This window comes from Larimichthys crocea, chromosome I (genome assembly GCF_000972845.2).
Source record: "Larimichthys crocea isolate SSNF chromosome I, L_crocea_2.0, whole genome shotgun sequence".
NCBI classification, from domain to species: domain Eukaryota; kingdom Metazoa; phylum Chordata; class Actinopteri; family Sciaenidae; genus Larimichthys; species Larimichthys crocea.
Genome location: NC_040011.1, coordinates 37023326 through 37043748, shown reverse-complemented (window position 1 = coordinate 37043748; position 20423 = coordinate 37023326). Strand labels below are relative to the sequence as shown.

At 41.1% G+C, this 20423-nt stretch overlaps 4 protein-coding genes across 8 annotated transcripts; 2 read left to right on the top strand and 2 right to left on the bottom strand.

The window, feature by feature from the left end:
* Positions 1 to 1455: 1455 nt before the first annotated feature.
* sfxn1 (sideroflexin 1) lies at positions 1456 to 6886 on the bottom strand. Of its 2 annotated transcripts, none has more exons than XM_010754849.3 (11): positions 6748 to 6886; positions 4876 to 5045; positions 4621 to 4791; positions 4338 to 4436; positions 4136 to 4211; positions 3737 to 3822; positions 3416 to 3543; positions 3206 to 3255; positions 2919 to 2968; positions 1898 to 1945; positions 1456 to 1697 (listed from the first exon to the last, which is right to left on the bottom strand). In XM_010754849.3, the coding sequence occupies exons 2-11, from the start codon at positions 5037 to 5039 to the stop codon at positions 1601 to 1603; spliced, it is 969 nt and encodes a 322-aa protein (XP_010753151.1). In that variant the 5' UTR covers positions 5040 to 5045; positions 6748 to 6886; the 3' UTR covers positions 1456 to 1600. The 2 variants fall into 2 exon arrangements, with proteins under 2 accessions (XP_010753151.1, XP_027133457.1); XM_027277656.1 differs by lacking the exon at positions 6748 to 6886 and adding an exon at positions 6329 to 6464.
* Positions 6887 to 10692: 3806 nt separating this feature from the next.
* On the bottom strand, positions 10693 to 13263 carry LOC104938463 (serine/threonine-protein phosphatase 2A catalytic subunit alpha isoform). Its single transcript, XM_010754859.3, has 7 exons — positions 12820 to 13263; positions 12173 to 12382; positions 11909 to 12082; positions 11730 to 11819; positions 11358 to 11519; positions 11145 to 11263; positions 10693 to 11043 (listed from the first exon to the last, which is right to left on the bottom strand). The coding sequence occupies exons 1-7, from the start codon at positions 12919 to 12921 to the stop codon at positions 10971 to 10973; spliced, it is 930 nt and encodes a 309-aa protein (XP_010753161.1). The 5' UTR covers positions 12922 to 13263; the 3' UTR covers positions 10693 to 10970.
* Positions 13264 to 13878: 615 nt separating this feature from the next.
* Positions 13879 to 17381, top strand: atp5po (ATP synthase peripheral stalk subunit OSCP). The gene is made up of 7 exons (XM_010754868.3): positions 13879 to 14009; positions 14284 to 14334; positions 14436 to 14546; positions 15498 to 15627; positions 16600 to 16712; positions 16881 to 16967; positions 17114 to 17381. Exons 1-7 carry the CDS (start codon positions 13983 to 13985, stop codon positions 17222 to 17224), a joined length of 630 nt encoding a protein of 209 aa, XP_010753170.1. The 5' UTR covers positions 13879 to 13982; the 3' UTR covers positions 17225 to 17381.
* A 951-nt stretch (positions 17382 to 18332) lies between these two features.
* si:ch1073-44g3.1 (UPF0461 protein C5orf24 homolog) lies at positions 18333 to 20257 on the top strand. Of its 4 annotated transcripts, none has more exons than XM_019265489.2 (3): positions 18335 to 18584; positions 18682 to 18754; positions 18850 to 20257. In XM_019265489.2, exons 1-3 carry the CDS (start codon positions 18535 to 18537, stop codon positions 19489 to 19491), a joined length of 765 nt encoding a protein of 254 aa, XP_019121034.2. In that variant the 5' UTR covers positions 18335 to 18534; the 3' UTR covers positions 19492 to 20257. The 4 variants fall into 4 exon arrangements, with proteins under 4 accessions (XP_010753197.1, XP_019121034.2, XP_010753182.3 ...); XM_010754880.3 differs by having other exon boundaries at positions 18336 to 18584; positions 18847 to 20257; XM_010754895.3 differs by lacking the exon at positions 18682 to 18754 and having other exon boundaries at positions 18333 to 18584; positions 18847 to 20257.
* Positions 20258 to 20423: the final 166 nt, after the last annotated feature.

The following is a 20423-nucleotide window of genomic DNA, read 5'->3' as shown; positions in this document are numbered from 1 at the left end:
AGACCTGGCACACAAATGCCATCGACTCTGCAACCCTATCAGAATAACCGACTTCTGGATGAAAGCCATCTGGTGTCAGGCACACACACAACACAATTCAAACCAACGGTGTCCAAACAGAACAGACTGTCAAGTACTGTACCTGCTCTGTATATGTAACTGTACGTATTAACCAAGGTGTGCGTGTTTCTCACTTTATCTAAGCAGAGGGGTTGTTAATGATCCAAGACTCTAACTTCACTAAAACTCACCAGGCTGAGGTCAAAGTATTTCTGTATGGTGCTCCAACGAATTGAAATGTGTCGTTGCTTGTTAATGAGTCCACAGAGCTGGTTCATAATGGTAAAAGTCAAATTCAAAAACACATACTGGTGAGATGGATCTTCTGGAAATCAACGTTATCTTGAAAAGTGCTATCTTGAGAATGTTTCTGGTGTTTTTTTTCTCCATTATATCTAACATAGATTGCATATGTTTACATAAATGTACTTTAATTCCTTGAAAAAAAATAATGCCACGAAACATTAATCTAAAAATGGGTCACGTTGTGCTGTAATAATCAAATCTCTGCGTTAAGGTACATAAGATAGATACCATACAAGTCTGTGTAAGGCATGAATGAGTTAATGAGTCAATGTTGGTGGTATCAAATACTGTGATCACAAAATCATGGATTAACTACTGGAAATTAGGGATTAGAGTTCCAGTGTGAAATTATTATTAATAACACTTTGTCACCACCGGTCAGTTCTCCTGAGTGTAGCCTCAGCGTGAGTAAATATACAGAACTTCATTGTTTTCTTTGAAATCCCATGACGCTCATGTGAGTTTGTGGTTTGTTCATGCATGTTTGGCAAGCAGAATAAATAGTATGATAAACACCGATTATTAAGACATCAAATAGCACCGTGTTGGCCACCATCATAGCATCACATTTTAAAGGGTGGATCCCTGGAGAGTTGTTTCTCAGATTAATGATTGGATGCAACAGGCCTCACTTGAATAGATGTCACTCATTTGGCAACATGAACTAAGTTAAAGTGAATGTCGCTCTCGGAAATAACTCAAGAGCAGGAGGTCGTAATCGTTGACGAGGTCTAAAAAGATGTGAGTACAGATTTGGCAAATGCACTGAAGAGGTTTTTGACTAATAGATGTCAAAACTGGATCATAATTATAATGCAGGTAAGAAAGATAATGACTGCCAACCTCAGGTAGTATGAAAATGGCTTGGCGGCGACATACAAGTCACCAACTTATAAAAATACTGCACAGAGAAAATTAAAGGTCCACTTAAAACAACCTTACACAGGCCACTATAGAGTATCTGTCAAAGTAAACACTGTACTTTTCTTCTGGCCCAGTCAGAGAAAATCTTCTCTAGCAGTTACGATAAAATCAACAATCACATTGACGAAAGCAAACATCTCATTACAAAGAGACTGACTGAGAGAGGGAGTCCTCAGATATCCATCTTGAGTGGTGGAAATGAGGAGACACAAACTTAACTTTGGCACACTGAATGAGGAGGGCTGGCAGAGAGGCGAGGGCTGAGCCTGCGGTTGTGTAATGGCAGTGTTTGGATCAGGGGGCTGCATGCTCATAGCCCTTTGTTGAAGTAGACCCGGTCCACTCCCGGGTGGTTGGCCCGGATTTTCTCCTGCAGCTCCGGCTCCAAACGGCTGACTGACATAGAGCTGCATCGAGGGGAGGAATGTGAGACAAGCATGGGTTAAATTGATTAAACGCATATACTGTGGGTGTGTCACGCAAATGTTGAGGAAGAAAAGAAATCCAGCAACCTCAGCATACATTTAACTAATGCAAAGCTGAGGTTCTGTGGCTACGACAGATTGATTTCTATTATCTCTGAGTCAACTCTGAACGGTTCACTCACCTCTTCTGAGGGAACAATGCACAGCACAGTGGAGTGGCAAACACCAAGCTGAAAAAGAGATGCATATCTATGAAGGCACACAGTATAGAGTTTCCTGTTCCTGATATAAGATCTGTTACAGCGAGCTGGTTGTCTCACGTCTATGTGTATTTACACAAACATGTTATTGTGATACTAATCCACATATTATGTTACAAGCTTTCTGGAAAGTCGGTTGAGAAACTGGTTATGAAATTAACGGTCATGATCACAGCACGGTGAGGGTGTAGGTACACCTGCTGGCATGAGCGTGCCAACATGCTCGCAGTGAGAATATAAGCACCACATTTACAATCTTAATTTAGCATGTTAAGATGAAGGACAGTCAAGGCTGATGGGAATTAGTTTTAAACCAAAGTAATGCACAAATTAACTTTTGACCTGATGATGGCACTACATAGAGGTTTAGAGGTCATTAATGTTGAAGGGGACATGTCAGTTTCAGTCTGGACCAAAGTGGTGGAACGACCAACACTGCCATCAACGGAGCTATGCTGCTCGACCTAATAACATGCTGAGATTGTCAAATTCACACATTGGATGACCTGACAAATCAATAAACCATGCCATAAAAGATATTACAGGCAAAGCTGGCTTGTGTTTGTGTGTGCTAGTGAGCAAATATGCTGCTCAAATAACCGTTGAGCTTGAGGAATGTTAGACAGGATTTTGATTTCAGTTGAGTTTAATCATTCTGAGGAAGCTAAATAAAGCCATCAGCACGTGAAGGAGGAGAAGTGTAAAGTTTTCCAGAGACAGACTGAACAGGAACTGTTGCATGTCACTGAAAAGGTTGCAAAACTCTGCCTGCTGACTAATTTACAGTTAACATCACTGAAGTGCTGAGCTATTTTGAGCACATTCCTCTTGAGACGTTTAAAATCGTGGGATTAATGACTTTTCATATCTTTGTCGTTTTGGAAATTTCAAAAAGGAATTTTCACATGGCCGCTTATCAGGTGCACCATCTCTGACAACTCACCAGAATCCCACCAGGCCGACTTGAATAGGTGCACTCATCCATGGGAACTTCTGAAAAGACCAGGCAGAAAAAAAAAAAAAAAAAACGAATGAGGGGCACAAAAGCGGCGTTGAATTCCCATACTAGAGTGGCCTCGTGTCCTCTGTGCTTTTCATGCCTCTGATGTGTGATTACAAAACGAAAACTGAGTGGCAGATGTAGCGTGGGACATGAGGTTCCCACCGTTTAACTTTAAACCTACAGGTATTTCAAAGCTGTCATGATGAAGTTGATGTCTTGTACTGTACCTTCAGAAAGGCCTTCTTCTCCAAGTGGTTCATTAAAAACGGGGGGATAGCTGAAAAGACACAAAGCATTTTCACTTAAACAGTAATAATAAGTGGTGGTTTTAAACTTGTATATTCTTTTTTTCCTTTATTAGATGATGTGAACACCTGAGGCGAGTTAAACCTCACACTGGGTGTCTAATTGTGCTGATGATATAAAGATATTCATACCCATTCCTGGAGAAGCCATGAGGATTCTGGAGACCACGACCTGAGAGATAGCCTGCTGTGCAGCTTTCGTCGACTCTCCTAACCTGTTGTCGTTTTCATCTGTTATGGGAATGCCGTGCTGAAGTTCTCTGCCAAACAAATTAAATCAGAGGAGTCAAATTAACCTTTTATTATAGCTACTAAGAGGAACAGCCCTATAATCTTTGTTTCCAGGGACACTGTCACCATTAGTGTCGTGTCTTCAAGGTCAAAGCCATAGTGTATTGCCAACATGCTTAAAAACGATGACATACGTTGCAGAGTGCTGCACGTCCTCCTTACCTTTGTCTCATCAGTGGGATGTTGATACAGTTAGCAGCAGCTACAGCAGCAAAAGGAACAAACCGTCCAATCAGAGGCGAGATGTGCTACAGCAGAAGAGAGGGGGCAAGAAATGAATCACTTGGCTCTGCACAGCCAAAGTAACCTTTCAGTCTAGTCTGAGGTTACTGCAGCTTTATGTCAGATGCTGTACATGCCGGCTGTTCTACCATACCATCAAACACACAGAGTCACTATAAAAGCTGGCAAGACAACATGCTGATACAAGTGCATGACCCTGTAAATAACACAGCTCTTCTATGACTACTTGTGCGTGGCTAACGTCATGTCAGCACACGCATGTGGCTGAGGTTGATATATTAAAAATGAGATGTAGAATGGGGTTACATGAACCGATACCTTTGTTAGTGCATTTAGTCCTAGAGCGGTGGCAACTGCCCCTGTGGTGGCAGACACATAAGCTGTGCCAAGCTGACTGCAAACAAAAGAGTCAACGGTCACGTCACGCAAAAAAAAAAAAAAAGAAAACTGTGCACACAAAGACTGTTTAATTAAAGGGTTAATATGAGCCAGTGTTGGTGCTAAAACATCTGTCTCTTACCTGACTGTGATTGGAGCGTCACCGCTCCTGTTGGTGTAGTTCACTATTGCATTGAAAGACTGATTAATCCACTGCCACAGCAGCACGGCTGGAGTTGTTCTGCAAGATTGCAAACAGGAAAGTCATAAGCAAGGACAATACAGAGGGTCCGCAGAAGAAAAGGCTGCACTTTAAAAAATCTGTTGTACAAATGACGGCTAGATTTTCTGGTTCTAGTTAGAAAGTGAGGCATTACAAAAAGGTTACTGCCCCAAGTAATAATACTGATAGTATAAGTTCTTACTTGTAAAATGTCATCATGCATCCAGTGATCGTCATGTTCATTGGAACCTGCGCTGACATGCGGCCAATCAGGATCATCTTCTCCCCGGTGTCGGGATGGAAAGCCGAGTCAAAAATGTATTTGGCTTTCCACAGTTCATCTTCTGTCAGTCCTGGTGTGACTATACCTTGCCTGGGAGGACAGTAAATGTGACATTTAAAGCAAACTGTTCCTGTTACTGGTGAATGACAGCTGTCCTTGTAGTTGCAGGTTTACCTGTAATCAGTGATGATTTTGTGTGCATGAGTTAGTTGTTCATTGGTGAGGAGGATGTTCCTGGGGTCCGTGACGGTGAAGAAATGTTTAGCCCGACCTACAAATGTGCTCTGGTCCCACCGGGGCTCCTTGATGTTTATGGAGGTGGATAGTTCTGCTGCCATATTTATCTGAGGAAAGAAATATTACAATAATCATATCAGTGATTTGTCAGGATGGATTCTTTAAGGTCAAATCACTTTTAGATGTTTTTTTCCTGGAGTAAATAAAAACAGAAGCAGGAATTCTGTGACAAACATGGTGAATTATAGCTTTCGTGGAACAGTAATGTCTGAAGTAAAGGGTTTGGTCTCTGGAATAACTGCGATTGTGTCATATCCAACAGAAATTGGCTCTGCTCTGGCCATTGCACCCCTTTTACTTCTTGTTTTCTTTTGCAGACGTGAGTCGGTGAAGGAGGACTCCCATACTGGATTGCCATGCTGCTTATTCAGCATAATGTTGCTATGGTGACGGCTGACCTGACACAAGGGTTGTGAAGCACTAAATTGCAAAGCCCCATTATGAGCACACACACCAACCAACCAACCAACCAACCCCCAAAGAGTGGCTGAAAAGCAGCTCTTGGTAAGCGACAAAGACATCTGCGTGCATGAACAGTCGAACAAAGTACATTATTATGTATTGCATTAGAGCAAATTGTTGTATGTTATGCAGTAGGGCTTTATGATCATTTATTATCACCAGCGCCGGTGGAGTAGTTCATTCAAACTTTATCCATTTATGATTTCACAACCCCCAAAAACCAGATAAGACTGGCCTGCAGTGAACTGAACTGAACAGACACTGCACTATGTAAAACATCCGCTCACAGCATCCACATTCTTCCCTGTGTGTATGTGGGTCCTTGTAACCCAGTCTGATCTGGTTTTTAACCATTTGTTCAATGCTCCACATGAACTACTAAAGGGAGTCAGTGTAATGATCTGCAGCAGCATGATGAAACTCCACCTGAAATTGCACCAAAGATGGCTGCTGGACTGACAAGAAAACATGAGAAAGTCTCTTGTTTGCCGGCGGGCTGTGGCGTGCAGGAGGCGTGCTGTCTCTTTAAATTGAATTAAACACCATGGGGTTCTCACGAGATGACAACAAAACATGGCTTTCTCTGAGCTCATCCAATAAAAAAAAAAACTAAATCACTGCATGGGCTGGGTGGAAACAGTGGCTGCAGGGCGTTAAAATTATTATTATAATGATAAATAACGCTGATATCAGGAGTGAACTTTGGACTTGGATGGCCTTTGATCTATAAACCCTCAACTGCTTCTGCCCTCCCTCACTCTCAACCAATCAAAGGCGGCCTGCGTGGCTATACATTAACCTGCAATTCACAACATCTTCTTACAAATATATTAAATACCAACATGCGGCATCTGGTTGCAGATCTCACCTTCATTTCTCGTGCATGTGGCATGCGTTTACACTGGAGCAAACAGCTGTTTTCTGTCAGTGGGTCGCAGGATAAACATGCCCTGTGACTGGATACGGTTAATTGTTCAACCCGACGTAGACCAGTCAAATCTGGACTGTGACTGGAGGTGTTTCTGCAGCGATGAAACCCTACCAGAAACTATTTTTAAAAAAAAATCATTTTAAAAACGATCAGTTATGCACGACATCTGTCCGGCCTGGTAATTATCCAGCTGTGCGCCCCAGATTCAACTAGTATCAGCCTGCCACATCCACACACATCCAGCAGGCTTTCTCAGACGCATCTAATGACAGTTTGTCCGACCTCAGACACAAAGTGCACACTCATCTTTTCTCCGGATGGATCCGTGCATTAAAAATACAGGACAGGTTACTTACTGCACTGTGGGCTCCGGCGGTCCGCAAGAGGTGTCCCTGAAAGGCTGCAGCCAGCTAATTTTATGTGCAGCAGCAGCGTCAGCAGCACGAAGCCACATCCCCCCAGCGAGAGGAAGCTCACTGTCAAAATAAAACTGAAAGCTGCAAACATCAGCGAGGGGGGAGAGATTTCGAGTTGGAGAAGTGACTAATGGGAAAGTTGTGAAAGAAAAAGCATGCTTTCGTTCTGCTTCCACAAAACTGTCAAAATCAACATTTGAGGTGATAATTTAGTTGGATTTCACTTCACGTCCTTGAAAATGAAGCTTTTATTTTCAGCAACAAGCCGTGCACCACATCCCTTATTGTGGTGATGTTTTCGCCACGTTGATTTACAGGCAGTAAATCATTAATAACTGGTAAAACTTTGTCAGTCCACCACATAAATGCACCACAGGGTTCAAGTAACAGACACATCCTCAGTGTCAAGCTCTTCAGAGGAGACCACGTGAATCAGACCTTTCATGGTCGATTGGCTGCAAAGAAAGCAGGACTGAGGATGATCCACGAGAAACAGTGGAAATTTGTACTTTGGTTTTGGAAAGTTTTGGTTCAGACTGCTGTGTTTCTGGGAAATCACAGGAAAGGTGAGTGGGTGGTTTCTACATGTGTGGTTCCCACTGTGAAGCATGGAGGAGGAGGAGTGATGATGTGGAGGTGCTTTGCTGGTAAGTACTGTTGGCAATATATTCAAAACTGCATTTTTATTTGTGCTTAGTGAGACCCCAAAACACACCTCCAGGCTGTGAAAAGAGATATTTCACCAAGAAGGACAGTGATGCATCACCTAGCCTTAACCTAATTAAGATGTTTTGGGATAAGTTGGAGCACAGAGGGAAGGAAAAACAGCCAACAAGTGCTTATCATACATTCAAATGGCCATTCTAGTTTCTTCTTCATGCCTACGAGGAAAGGATGAGCTAGCGGGGTTGCAATCAGAAACCGCTACACCACCACTGCACCACAGGCCCTCATGGTCAATTTGCTGTAAAGAAACCACAATTGAGGGAGACCAAGAACTGCTTAGGCCAAGAAACACAAGAATGGACATTAGACCAGTCGGAAATCTGTGCTTTGGTCTGATGAGTCATATCTATGATTTTTTGATTCAGACCGCTGTGTCTGTGCAGAAAAGGGGAGTGGATGGTTTCTAAATTTCTGTTTGGGTCCCACACTGAAGCATAGAGGTTCTTTGCTGGTGACACTGTTGGATATTTACAAAATTCAAGGCACACTTAAACAACTGTAGCATTCTGCACTTTTCTTACTGCACGATTATTTTCTTTGCTTTTAGGGTGACGACCAAAACACACCTCCAGTCTATAAAAATGGATATTTCACCAAGAAGGAGAGTGATGAATCACCTGGCCTCCACAATCACCCGGGCTAATCCCAGTGTAACCCAAGTAAATGCTTTAGGTTGAGAAAACTTGTTTTGGATATCTACTGAAGTAACTAAAGCCACTATACATGTGTAGGCACAAGTTAACATGGCCTGGGAGGCTAGAACATTCTAGCATGCCTCATATGGGTGTTAACGCAGACACCAGATCAAGCAGAGATCACTGTAGGTACAGTGTAATTGTGAAATCTTAGGTTGTGAGACACATTGCCTACTTCCCCTTCAGACAAGATCAGCATTACTACAGCGACCAAGGTCAGAAGATAGGACTATCTCACTCCCTAGAAACGATGGGTAAATAACATGGAAGCCTCTACAGAGTCAGAGAACAATCTCAGACCACTAAGTGTAAACATATTTAGTAGTTTCTCAACCAACTGGCAAATACCTCATACTGCACATGCATGGAGTATGATTTATGGACATCAGTCAGAGAGGACAGCAGCATCAAGAGCAACAACAACAACAAGCCTACTGATAAATCATCCATTCTCGTTGATCAAGCTTAAACAAAATGTCAGCACAGAACATCTTGGACTCCTGCGCACGTTCTCCACATCAGAAATAAAATGAAAGCTAAAGCAGTTCCCTATAGTGGATGTGTCAAAATCATTTTATATTAAGAGCCTGTAATAAAAATAAAAACTTACATACATAAAATGTCCTGCACACCCTCACAGCTGAAATGATTATCCTATTAATGTGGATCATCAGCACAGTTTCTGGTTGTTTGTTTCCATCTAGTGGTGACTGTGGAGGGAAAACTGCCACAAACTATAATTACAGGAAATAAATGACGAAGCAACTTTAGTATTTATTTCATATAGCTGTAGCTGCGAAACATTAAGTTATTAATATTTTAAACTGATGCTATTTGTATCAGTATAGCCTACTTAAATGGATTACATTAACTCCTGTGGGAGACAGCAGAAAGAGAGCTACTTACACTATAACAGAGTATAAAAAAGAAGATAGTCTATCAGTGCCGTGTGATAAAAATCCAATACAAAAGTGCAGAGAACAGATTCATTTCTGAAAATATTTCATATGGTGAAGAGGTGCCTCAAAATCAACTGAATGGCAGAGATGACAAAATATATTATGGGGTGTATCATCCTAAAAGGAAGAAACTTAGAGCTGTGTTCAACTATAATGACCCGGCAGCATTTATAACAAATCACAGCTTCACTGAAAGGCCTGTCTTAATGTAAGAAAGCATGCAGCTCAAGGGCTGATGGTAAATATCAGATCCCAATGTTGAGTATGTTCTAGTACTCTTCTGGTCAATGAAAAATTTTGGGTCTTTTTGATTGTTTAATTTTGTAATTGTTAAGTGCACACCAGCACAATTACTGTACGGCACTGCTGTGTAGAAGCCTTTTATATGTATATATTTGATTTAACCACTAGGGGGACTTTCGTTTTTATGTTGCTAAATACAGATGGGCAGTCGAAATCATGAGGAGCTGGAGTATGTAAATCAGCAGGTCATCAATCAGCAACAGGTCAGCATGGCATGAGGTCACGTGTGATGGAAATCGCAGGCCTACTACTTTTGATTATTTATCTTGGAATCTTTAATTAATTATCCCGTTATGTGGAAATCTTGACAAAATTATCCTGCTTTGTCGAGAAAACAACGTTTGTTATTTCGAGATATATAACTCAAGATCTCGAGAAAACCAATGAAGTTAAGTTGTTATCACAAGAAAGAGGAAATACAAGGTGTGACTGCATGGCAGCTTAGGGCTTCCGTACACTCAAATTAATTGTGTTGTTATCTTCAGGAAAGGTTTCATTAGAAAATTATCCTGTTATCTTGGGTAAACATTTATTTCGAGATAATGACATAAATCGCTTGAGATCTTGAGAAAACAAATTAAATTAACTAGTTATCATGAGAAAAATAAAATGGAAGGAAAGGAAATAACACATATGAATGCATAGTGGCTTAGGGCTTCTGTAGGATTTCAGAAAAATAATAATAAAATAATAGTTTACTATTAAGCAAGAGGTGAATTTTATGTCAGTATCTGGTATTTGTTCAAATTTTTCAAAGTTTTCCCACCCTGTATACAGCCCTGTCTTGTAAAATGATAAATAAACATTGTTCCCATTTATACTTTTGTTGCATTTCACCAAATATATATATAAATATATATGTGCATGCTCTGTTCAAAATATAGAAATGATAACTTGAATGTTTGATATTTGTAGTCACACTGAATTAACTTGTACTTGTGCACCTGTGGAGAGGCCCACTGAGGAGGAAAACAAAGAGCTTCATGCTGTACGTAAAGAAAAACATCTTCCAAAAATAATCATTACAAGAATGAATCACTTCACAAAATAAACTGTTTATGAGCTTCAGTTACAAAAAAGAAAAGAGTTCACATTATATTTACTGAAACATTTGATTTGAGGCCATGCCAAGTGAGAGATGCAGCATACAGACGGTATATGGTAGAACACTCTGGTCATCATTAACACCCTAACACAAAGATTACATTTAGTTGTTATTCTCAGCATTAGTTTATTCATGTTTCCTGACAAACCAGCAGGTATTGTGACGGTATTGTTCATAGTAGCAATCATTTCTAGCAATAAAAACATCATGCACAGAGAGGAAAAAGTTGAATGAGTCGGATGGTGGTCTTTAGCTACATGTGATAGTTTCCATTTCTTTGTGATTATGGCACACATATTTATTTATTTTTTTTGGTCCATGGGGTTATGAATACTTCTTTTCTGTGTAGCCTCGTGCCATCCTCACCAGTGATCTTTACAGGAAATAGTCGGGCGTACGCCGCGTCACATGGGGCTCTCCTCTACGTGGTGCAGGGTCGAACTGTAGGCTAAAGCAAACAAAGGGCAAACTCATATTTTGAGATCTTATGTCCATTATGATTATTAAATACATGCAAAAATATGTTTATAGTTATGTATTCATACTTACAAAGAGTATTTCAATGTGTCATCAAGCTCCATGATTGCTGCCTGGTTTCCACAACGATAACAATAGTTTGGTGCGCTGAAGATGGTCACCACATTGCGGTCGTGGCACCAATTATAACCCTATATCAAGAGATTTATTGCATGTTAATCTACTTTAAATTCACAACATGTAACATCAAATCTCTCAGAGTCTCCGAGGATAAAGTTAAAGTACCTCCATCACCAGCTGGTGGGCTCTCGACACCAAAGTTAGGCCGTTTGCATGGTTGAAAGTCTCGGAAATGTCTTGCCCGAAAGTGTAACCAGCACCACGGGGTGAGATGCCCCAGCCACCACGGTCATCTGGGTCTGACCATAACAAGTCACACATTGGACCCTGGAACATGGAGGAAACATCAGTCTTGTTTAGTCTATTGTACATGCAAACACAAAATCTATCCAAATAGGAACTGACATACTTCACAGGTCAAAAGGAATGACTACTAAGAAAACCTAAAAACATTCACATTTGTGAAAACTATATGTTGTGATAGTAAATAACAGATTAATTAATCATCTATAAGAGAGGTGTCTCTACTGAATTTACCTCATGAGGAACCTCCTGCAGGCGATCCAGCGCTCTGATGTGTTCCAGTGTGTCTATCGATGGAGACAATCCACCATGGAGGCAGAAAATCTTACAGAGGAAACAGAAAATAAATATCAGACTCCCTGTATCTGTGCTTGAATATCTTCATCATGACACATCTGTATACACAACCTTACCTGGTTGTCTACCAGCGCAGTCAGGGGCAGATAGTCAAACAGATCTGTGAAGTACTTCCAAACGTTGGCATTTCCATATTTCCGTAAGCACTCGTCGTAGAAGCCGTACACTTGTGTGATCTGTCTGCTCTCGTGGTTCCCTCTGAGGATTGTGATTCGCTCACGAAACCTTACCTAAAAATAAAAATGTATTTAAAAAGAATTCATATGCCTGTTGTAGCTGACTTACTTATTATACACTGTTTTTTTTATTTTTTATTTTACCTTAAGAGAGACCAGGAGAGAAACTGTCTCCACAGAGTAGTAGCCTCTGTCAACATAGTCTCCCATGAAGAGGTAGTTAGTGTCTGGAGACTTCCCTCCGATCTTAAACAGCTCCATGAGGTCATGAAACTGACCGTGGACATCTCCACAGACTGTCACCGGACATCTCACCTCCTGCACATTGGACTCCTTTGTCAGGATCTCCTTGGCCTTAAATGGAGGACCAAATAATAATTAAAAAAACAACAACAACATGATGCTGATCACACAGACTATGATCTAGTTACACAAGCCTTATTTAAAAACAAAACAAAACACAACACAGAGACACTGAATATTCATGCAGATTATCATACAGTTTTATGTGTACTCCAGTGGTGAAGAGGCACCAAGAGTGGGCGTAGCTAGGGGGGGAAAACATATTTGCAAGACATGCCCCTCCATCTTCTTGACGAGTGGCTTCCTATAGCAATGTGCTGCATGCAGCAACAGCAGCAGCAGCAGCAGCCAAATGGTGTGCTCCCAAATCAAGGCCACATGCATCAGCCAGACCAGGCGATGCTCAATTCAGGGGATGTAACAGCGCTAGCTGTGGGGAGCTAAGGAGTGATAGCTCGCCTGGCTCTCCTGCAGCAAACCCTCCTTACCTTCTCACACAGGACTTTGACCTGATTCTCTGACAGCTGTTTGCATTCATTCAGTTGTTCAATCCATCCGTCCAACTCCTTCGTGAATGACTTGTCGTCCATGCTTGCTTTTGCCGTCAGCTATCGAGCCGAGCAGCTTTAAAATACCTCGGGGATAATCTCGGTTTTTTTTTGTTGTTTTCTCTTTTTTTTTTGATGCGCTACGTCTTTAGCAGGCTCTCTCTGGTCATTCGCAGCTTGTATGTGTGTGTGCGTGTGTGTGTGTGTGTGTGCGCCACGAAAATGCGTCAACTACCCTGCGTGCCTGCGATTTGACGGGGACCAAACCGATCAGTTCACATGATGCATGAATAATACACATTTTAAAACGACCACCAGGTCATACATTTAGCTATTTGCAGATACTGACAGACCCAACCCTGATTAACTCCAAAAGAGAGGCTGAGCAACAAATTATATTTACGTCATGAGGGGATAAGAGGATTTTTAAAATAAATATCAAGTTCATTTGTTCAAGGAGTGATTGAAATTGGTTTAATTTTTAATTTATATGATCATATTTCAGCTTGGTAATCTTTTTTTGTTTGTTTGTTTTTTCCTAAGGGTTCTTTAAAAAGTGAAATTGTTGATCTGCCCTCTGCTGGTCGAAGAAATGGTGCAAATCCCGGCTGGGGGACAGAGGGGGACATGTCCACCCCCCAATTTCTGAAAATCCCCGCAATAAAAATACCTTAAATTATTTAAAATTGAACAAATGTCTTTTCAGATTCCACATTCTTCACATTTTAGATTCACATCTAAAAAATAAATGATTGAAATAATGGAACAAATGTGTGACAAATATATATCTGACTCCACATGCCATCTCTGGCCTCTGCAATGCAAACTACAAAAATTGCCATTCCTGCGGAATAAATATGAATCACCCTTTGAATTGTGTCTTTCTGTCGAGTATAAGTTCGTAGAAAATAAAACAGCAATCATACCAGGCTGATATAATATCTCCAGACTAATTTAATGAGTTAATTTACACCTCTGCGCTTGGTCCATACCTGTCAGAATGCGCAACCGTGCAAAGACTACATTACCCACAGCTACGACGACTTCCGTTCAAATGCACATGCGCAGTGTGGACGCTCCACTCTGGACAGCTGTAGGAGAAAATGGCAGCACTCATGCTAGGACAGCAGGTAAGACATTCAATGATTCGGGTGATTTTTAATAATTTTATAACAGTTGTGACTTAAATTTACATATCTTATAAAGTGTCTCGGTGGTATTGTTCCCTCTGGAGGGCGGGAAACACCGCTGAGGGTGCAATAAATCCGCACGAGGCATTGCACTTGAATGACTGCTAACGTGTTAGCCTGCAGGCTAGCTGTCTTTAACGGTACAAGATGTGCTAAACAAGTTAACCCGCGCTAAATTCTGGTTTATACCTCATGCATTTGTTTTATTTTCCAGGTCCGCCAGTTCAGCTCGTCTGTGATCAGACCTGCAGCCAAACTGGTCAGGGTAAGTATCCACGACCGCTCATCTATCGTCACATATTAACAGGAATAGTTCATAGCTCATCTGTGTGTGTCTGTGTCCGTGTGTGTCTGTGTCCTTTCTAGCCTCCCATCCAGGTGTATGGAGTGGAGGGCCGCTATGCCACCGCTCTGTTCTCAGCTGCCAGTAAGCAGAACAAACTGGACCAAGTGGAGCAGGAGCTGGGGAAGGTTACTGTAAGTCAAAATAAATAAATAAATAAAGACACAGAATGACAGCGAGGGATGTTAATGATGGTAATTAATTTAAATGAATGTAAACTAATATGCTGCCACATCTGAGGGATGGTGCACTGGCATAATAATCTGATTCCACAACGGGGAAATTTACTCGTAACAACAGCAGCAGAAAAATGTGTAATATACACTATAGAAGTCAAATAAAAAGGGCAAACACACAACGAACAGACAGAAGTGTCCTTCAGACTATACAACAAACTGTACAGATGTGCAAAACGAGTACAGTGGTCCCTCGTTTATCACGGGGGATACGTTCTAAAACTAACCCGCAATAGACGAAATCTGCAAAGTAACCATCTTTATTTTTTATAATTATTATACATGTTTTAAGGCTGCAAAACCCCTAACCACACACTTTTATACACCTTTCTCAGACAGGCATTAACATTTTCACACATTTCTCTCTTATTTAAACACTCAAAGTTCAAACTTTTGCAGATTTAACAAAAATAAGTACAATACTGTATTAGTAAATGAAACCGTATTTCACAGTGCCTCTTTGTCCAGGCGCCACTCCGCTGTAACGGCTTTTTCCTCTGAAGGCCTTGGTGCAGGTGTTTTTTTTCCGAGTGCAGAACATACAGCGCATTTTGTACAGTACTCCTTAGCCAATCAGGACGTCGAACACAATGCACGTTCATACTGTACAGTACGCTGTAAAAAATTTTTTTAAAAAGCATGCAAAATTACACTAAAAAAATCCGCGAGGCCGCAAAAGGTGAACCGCATTATAGTGAGGGACAACTGTACTAAAGATAAAGTGGTCATGATATAAATAATATTACACATGGTCTGTGTCAAGTTTTGCTGCTCTATGTTGTTTCAGCTTTGCCTGTTTTTGTTCCAGTTCATAAACTTTAGTTGCTGTGTGCCTTTTTTTTTTTCCAGACCCTGATCAAGGACCCCAAGCTTTCCAGTATCGTAATGAACCCCCATGTAAAGCGCAGCCTCAAACAGAAGACTTTCAATGATGCTCTTGCAAAGGCTAAGGTTTCACCCATCACCATCAACCTCATCAGTGAGTCATCAGTCGATTGTGGCCCCATTAATGCTTTGATTACTTCAACTTCTGCATCTGCATGGCATTATCTTAGTCATAGCTAAGTAGACCTTAGTGGGCTCTGTGAATGTAGTATATACATTCATATTAATGTAGAACCAAAATAAGTTTGAGTCTGTTAAGTCAATAGAGGTCATTAGAAGTAACACAAAGTCTTTCTCACCATTTATCACTAACGGAAATAAATGTGATGAATAATAAAAGGATGATAGTCCACCAACACACACGATAAGATACAGATGTAATTGTTTTGGTACAAAGAAGTCAAAGTAAAGATGACACATGTTTCTCAAATTCAAATAATTCACATTTTAGTTTGTTTAAACTCCAAACGAATTTGGTTTACTTGCCTCCAACTGATTTTATTTATTTATTTATATTTTATCATGTAAATGCCCTTTTGAGGTCAGCTGTGTGTGTGTGTGTAGTTTGCTTTAGAGGGAAGCTCTCAACCGCCATTGTTGTTATTCTTGTGTGTGTTCATGTGACCTCTGGAGGACCCTTGGAGGTCAGAAGGATTGTCAGGCCTAGTGTCACGACACTAGCCTCATACAGTTGATTTATATTTGTCAGCATAAGTTAAACATCGAGGAGGAGAACTGTATTTATATAAAAACAAATCCTCAAATACAAATTATGAGTTTTTAATTGCCCACTTTTAAGTTCCACTCTGCATTTCCCAGAGAAACATTATTGATGCAAAGGAATACTATATTGATCATGGTGTAAGTAAACTAAGTAAGCATATTTTTGAAAAATGTTATTAGCAGGACTAGTTGGAAGAAATCCCAAACATCTGTTTATTTTCAATTGTTAAATATGGAGTACTTTCTAGATTATTTTTTTTCCTCAACTCGAGGCTCAGTTTGTAATGGCGAGGAACAGCAAAGTGAATCCCGCTCAGACCTTTTCCTGCTCTGTGTTTTGCAGACGTTTTGGCTGACAATGGTCGTCTTACTCTAACTGGTGATGTTATCGCTGCTTTTGGCAAGATGATGAGTGCACACCGCGGAGAGGTCATCTGCTCTGTCACTACTGCTCAGGTATGGAATGGACGGACATGCATGATATGTATTCTTTTTTAATTAAACAGTCTATATTACCTATCAGTCTCTTTTAAAAAGGATGAATTGCAGATTTTTTAACTTTTTTTTACTATGAATATGTGTATGTGTATGCACAATCAACCAATGAATGTGTATTCATTTCAGCCTTTGGATGCAGCCAGTCTTGGTGAGCTGAAAGTAGCTCTCAACGGCTTCCTCCAGAAGGGTGAAACTATCAAGCTGGAAACAAAGGTACAGTGTCAACCTGTGACCCCAAAAACATACAGATTTTTGCAGTTGGCGTGACAAGTAAAAGTGATTAAAACCAGTCTGACGCTCAACAGTAATGTGATATATTTGAGAGTCATGTGTAATTTCATCTGTTGTCTCCTCTTCAGTCTGATCCTGCAATCCTGGGTGGCATGATCGTCAGTATCGGCGACAAGTATGTGGACATGTCCACCAAAACAAAGATTCAGAAGCTGACCAAGCTCATCAAGGAAACTTAAGTCCCGTGGACTTAATTTAGCAAAAGATTTGAGGCGGCCATCGAGGGGAAACGCTGATAAATGTATATTGCTACCTGTTCTAGCATTGCAGTTGCTCCATAAATCCAGTACCTGTGCTTAAGTTCATATGGATGTTAATAAAAAGTACAAAAATGGAGACTGGCCTTTGTTGTCATTGATTGTATTGCAGCACCTGTGTGCTCCAATTTCCGCACAATGTTTATGATCAAGACAGATGATTTATTAGATGGAGAAACTGGACGTTCTAGACAATGTAGTAGTTATTGCTTAAGTGGTGTAACTACAAGCCTACCTTCACCATGTTCTCAACAAGTGGGGGAGTGCATGTGTGTGGTACACCGAGGATTCGTTTGGCTCTGTTATGTTGTGGGAAGGATGGTTTAGGTCCACTTGTCTGCTTAGAGTGAAGCGTCACTGCAGATCAATACAAAACTGTTCTCAGTGATCCCCTTTACACGATAATGAAACATTTCCATCCTGATGGAAGCGGTTTCTTCCAACGTAACGGTAACAGTACCTCCATCTATCAGGGTATAACATCAGAAATTGGACTTCGCCACCTTTTCCATACACCGTGATGGAGAAAAGACCCCTCTGTGAGCCCTGGGCAATGTGAAGGAAACCAGTTGAGCAGTTTTTTTCTCGTGCTTGTGGAATATGTCATAACTTCTAATGTGCTGTATATCAAACCAAAATAAAACAACTATTTAAGTAGGATGTCAAGTCTCCCTGCAGACACAAGGGCCCCGTGTTTTCCTCAGACAAGGATCAAAATGATCTCTTGGCAGGTTGGATGAGGGTGATCCTGATATAATCAGACAGGGATTTCCAAATATCTCAATCCCTGGATCTAAACAGGAAAAACACATGATTTATTAAGTATTAACTGGACATTAAACTATATGTAGCAGCTGATGTTGTTGTTATAGTGTTAGTGTATAATCTTAGTTACATTATAACTACAGGCCCACGCTTTACCATTAGGACACGTCTTTGTTTAACGTGGTCTAAATCGAGCAGAGCCACATTGAGTGGGTGATGATCTGCTACTGCGTTTCCTGGAAGCCTTTGTACGCATGCGCGTTCGGCGCATCCTGTTTTATTAATTTTTTTTTTTCCAAGCGAAAATGGCTGCCTGTCTCATCTAAACCTCTGGCTGAAGGATTAAATTAATATGAAATAAAGAGCAGAAACCGCAGTCCAGCTTGAAGACAGCAGTGATGGGCGTCAGGGCGTAGTTTGCGCAGCGCCTGCACAAAGATGTTGTGGCTGCCAGAGAAGGAAAATGTATGCGATTCAACATTAACCCTTTCCTGTCCAACATCCACCAACAAATAAGGTACGAACTGTTCATTTGACGTCCTTAATACGGGTCAGCATTTACGGAGGAAATAATAATCATGTCGTTTTGTGCATGCAATCTGTTTTTGCTGCAGTTTGCCTCGCTTTGTCTTGACATCACTGATGTTTTGCGCTGCAGCGCTGAAAGGCCTGTTTGCCCCACTAAAAGTGAGCTACTAGAAACGCTTCTTTGTGTTTGTGTTTGTCTGTGTACACGTGTGCATGTTCCTACCTAATGTTTATGTTTCTCTGCACTCCAGCAGAAAATGATGCACCAAGTGACCAGCAGCAACAGTGACTATTGTATGAGTGGACTGGCAGAGGACTGTCACCCAGCCAGCCACTTTGATCTATGTAGCACACAGTCCAACAAATTCTACTCCTCTCCGACGGCCCCTGGTTTACAGCTGTCCCTTGCAGGCTTAGCCCCATTGCCACAGAGCATGCACAAAACCACAGCATGTCAAATGCAAGACACCCAGAGTGACTTCCAGTCTCAGACGGTGAGAATCAGGAGCAGTGAGGCTGCAGGGCCCGATGGCTCTAAGAAGAAGAAGGGAATGGTGAAGTCAGGGCGGAGAGGGAGGCCATCGGGAACCACAAAGTCAGCCGGTTACCGTACAAGTACTGGACGGCCACTTGGAACAACTAGAGCAGCTGGGTTCAAAACCAGCCCAGGGAGGCCCCTCGGTACCACCAAAGCAGCAGGATACAAGGTCAGCCCCGGCAGGCCTCCCGGCAGCATCAAGAGTCTAGCTCGGCTCAAGAAGCTTGACTTTAACAACTGCAGTGTTCCCAAGAAACTGGACTTCACCACCTGTGATGTTCCACCTTTTCCATACACCATGATGGAGAAAAGACCCCTCTGTGAGCCCGGTGGCAAAGTGGATGAAACCAGCGAATAGGAGGAAGGAACTTTTTGCCATTTAGAAAACGGCTCTCACTGAGTTTTAAGTTGTACAGTTGTCTTCATCCTCTCATAATAAATGGCTGAATTAGAAGTATGTTATTCCAGTCTGGCAGAGATGCATGCATATGAATTAATCACACCAATCAGTAAAGGCAAAAATGTATTCATCAGTTTGTGGTTGAAACCTCACCAGAGAGTGGAACTTTTTTTTTTTTTCTTCCCCCTCAAGTGTTTTGTTCCTCTCGTTTGTGACACGCTCTCTTACTCTGCTTTAATATTTCTATGGCCGAGTTCTTGTGACATTTTCTACATTTATAAAAATTGCTTTTTAGTACAACCAGTCAATCAAATCAGCTTTTTTGCTGAGCGTAAACATGTGGATGTGTAGTTGTCCTTTCTGTGTCGTCCAGTTTAATATGTGTGCTTTATTTTGTGATGTTATCCAAGCCTAAAATGGGAACACTGAGGTACATTTTTCTATTAGCTTTAACTGGTTAAAAACTCAACGCATTATATCCTTTTTAAACACAGTATTTGTTTTTTTTCTGCACTTTGTGAATATAGTTTGGATTATGTATCGTAACAGCCTGTTTTTTGTCCCAACAAACTGATTTAATAAGCACTTCCAGATCTACATGTATGTTGCAACGCTGTTCATTATCATAGTAAACAAAAAAAAAGGCTTCGTGGAATATGTAATAAATGCTAATGTGCTGTATGTGAAACCAAAATAAAAGAAAGAAATTGTCTTTTCCATATAACCATTTCCTGTCAAATCGAAAGCGTGTCATTCTCGCTGCAGACACAAGGGGGCCCGTGTCCTCAGACAAAGTGACCACCTTGTAATAATACCTTTATTTAACCCTTGTTATATGAAATAGCTGATGATAACACCGTGCTGACCCTCATGGTCTGACTTTTTGGACT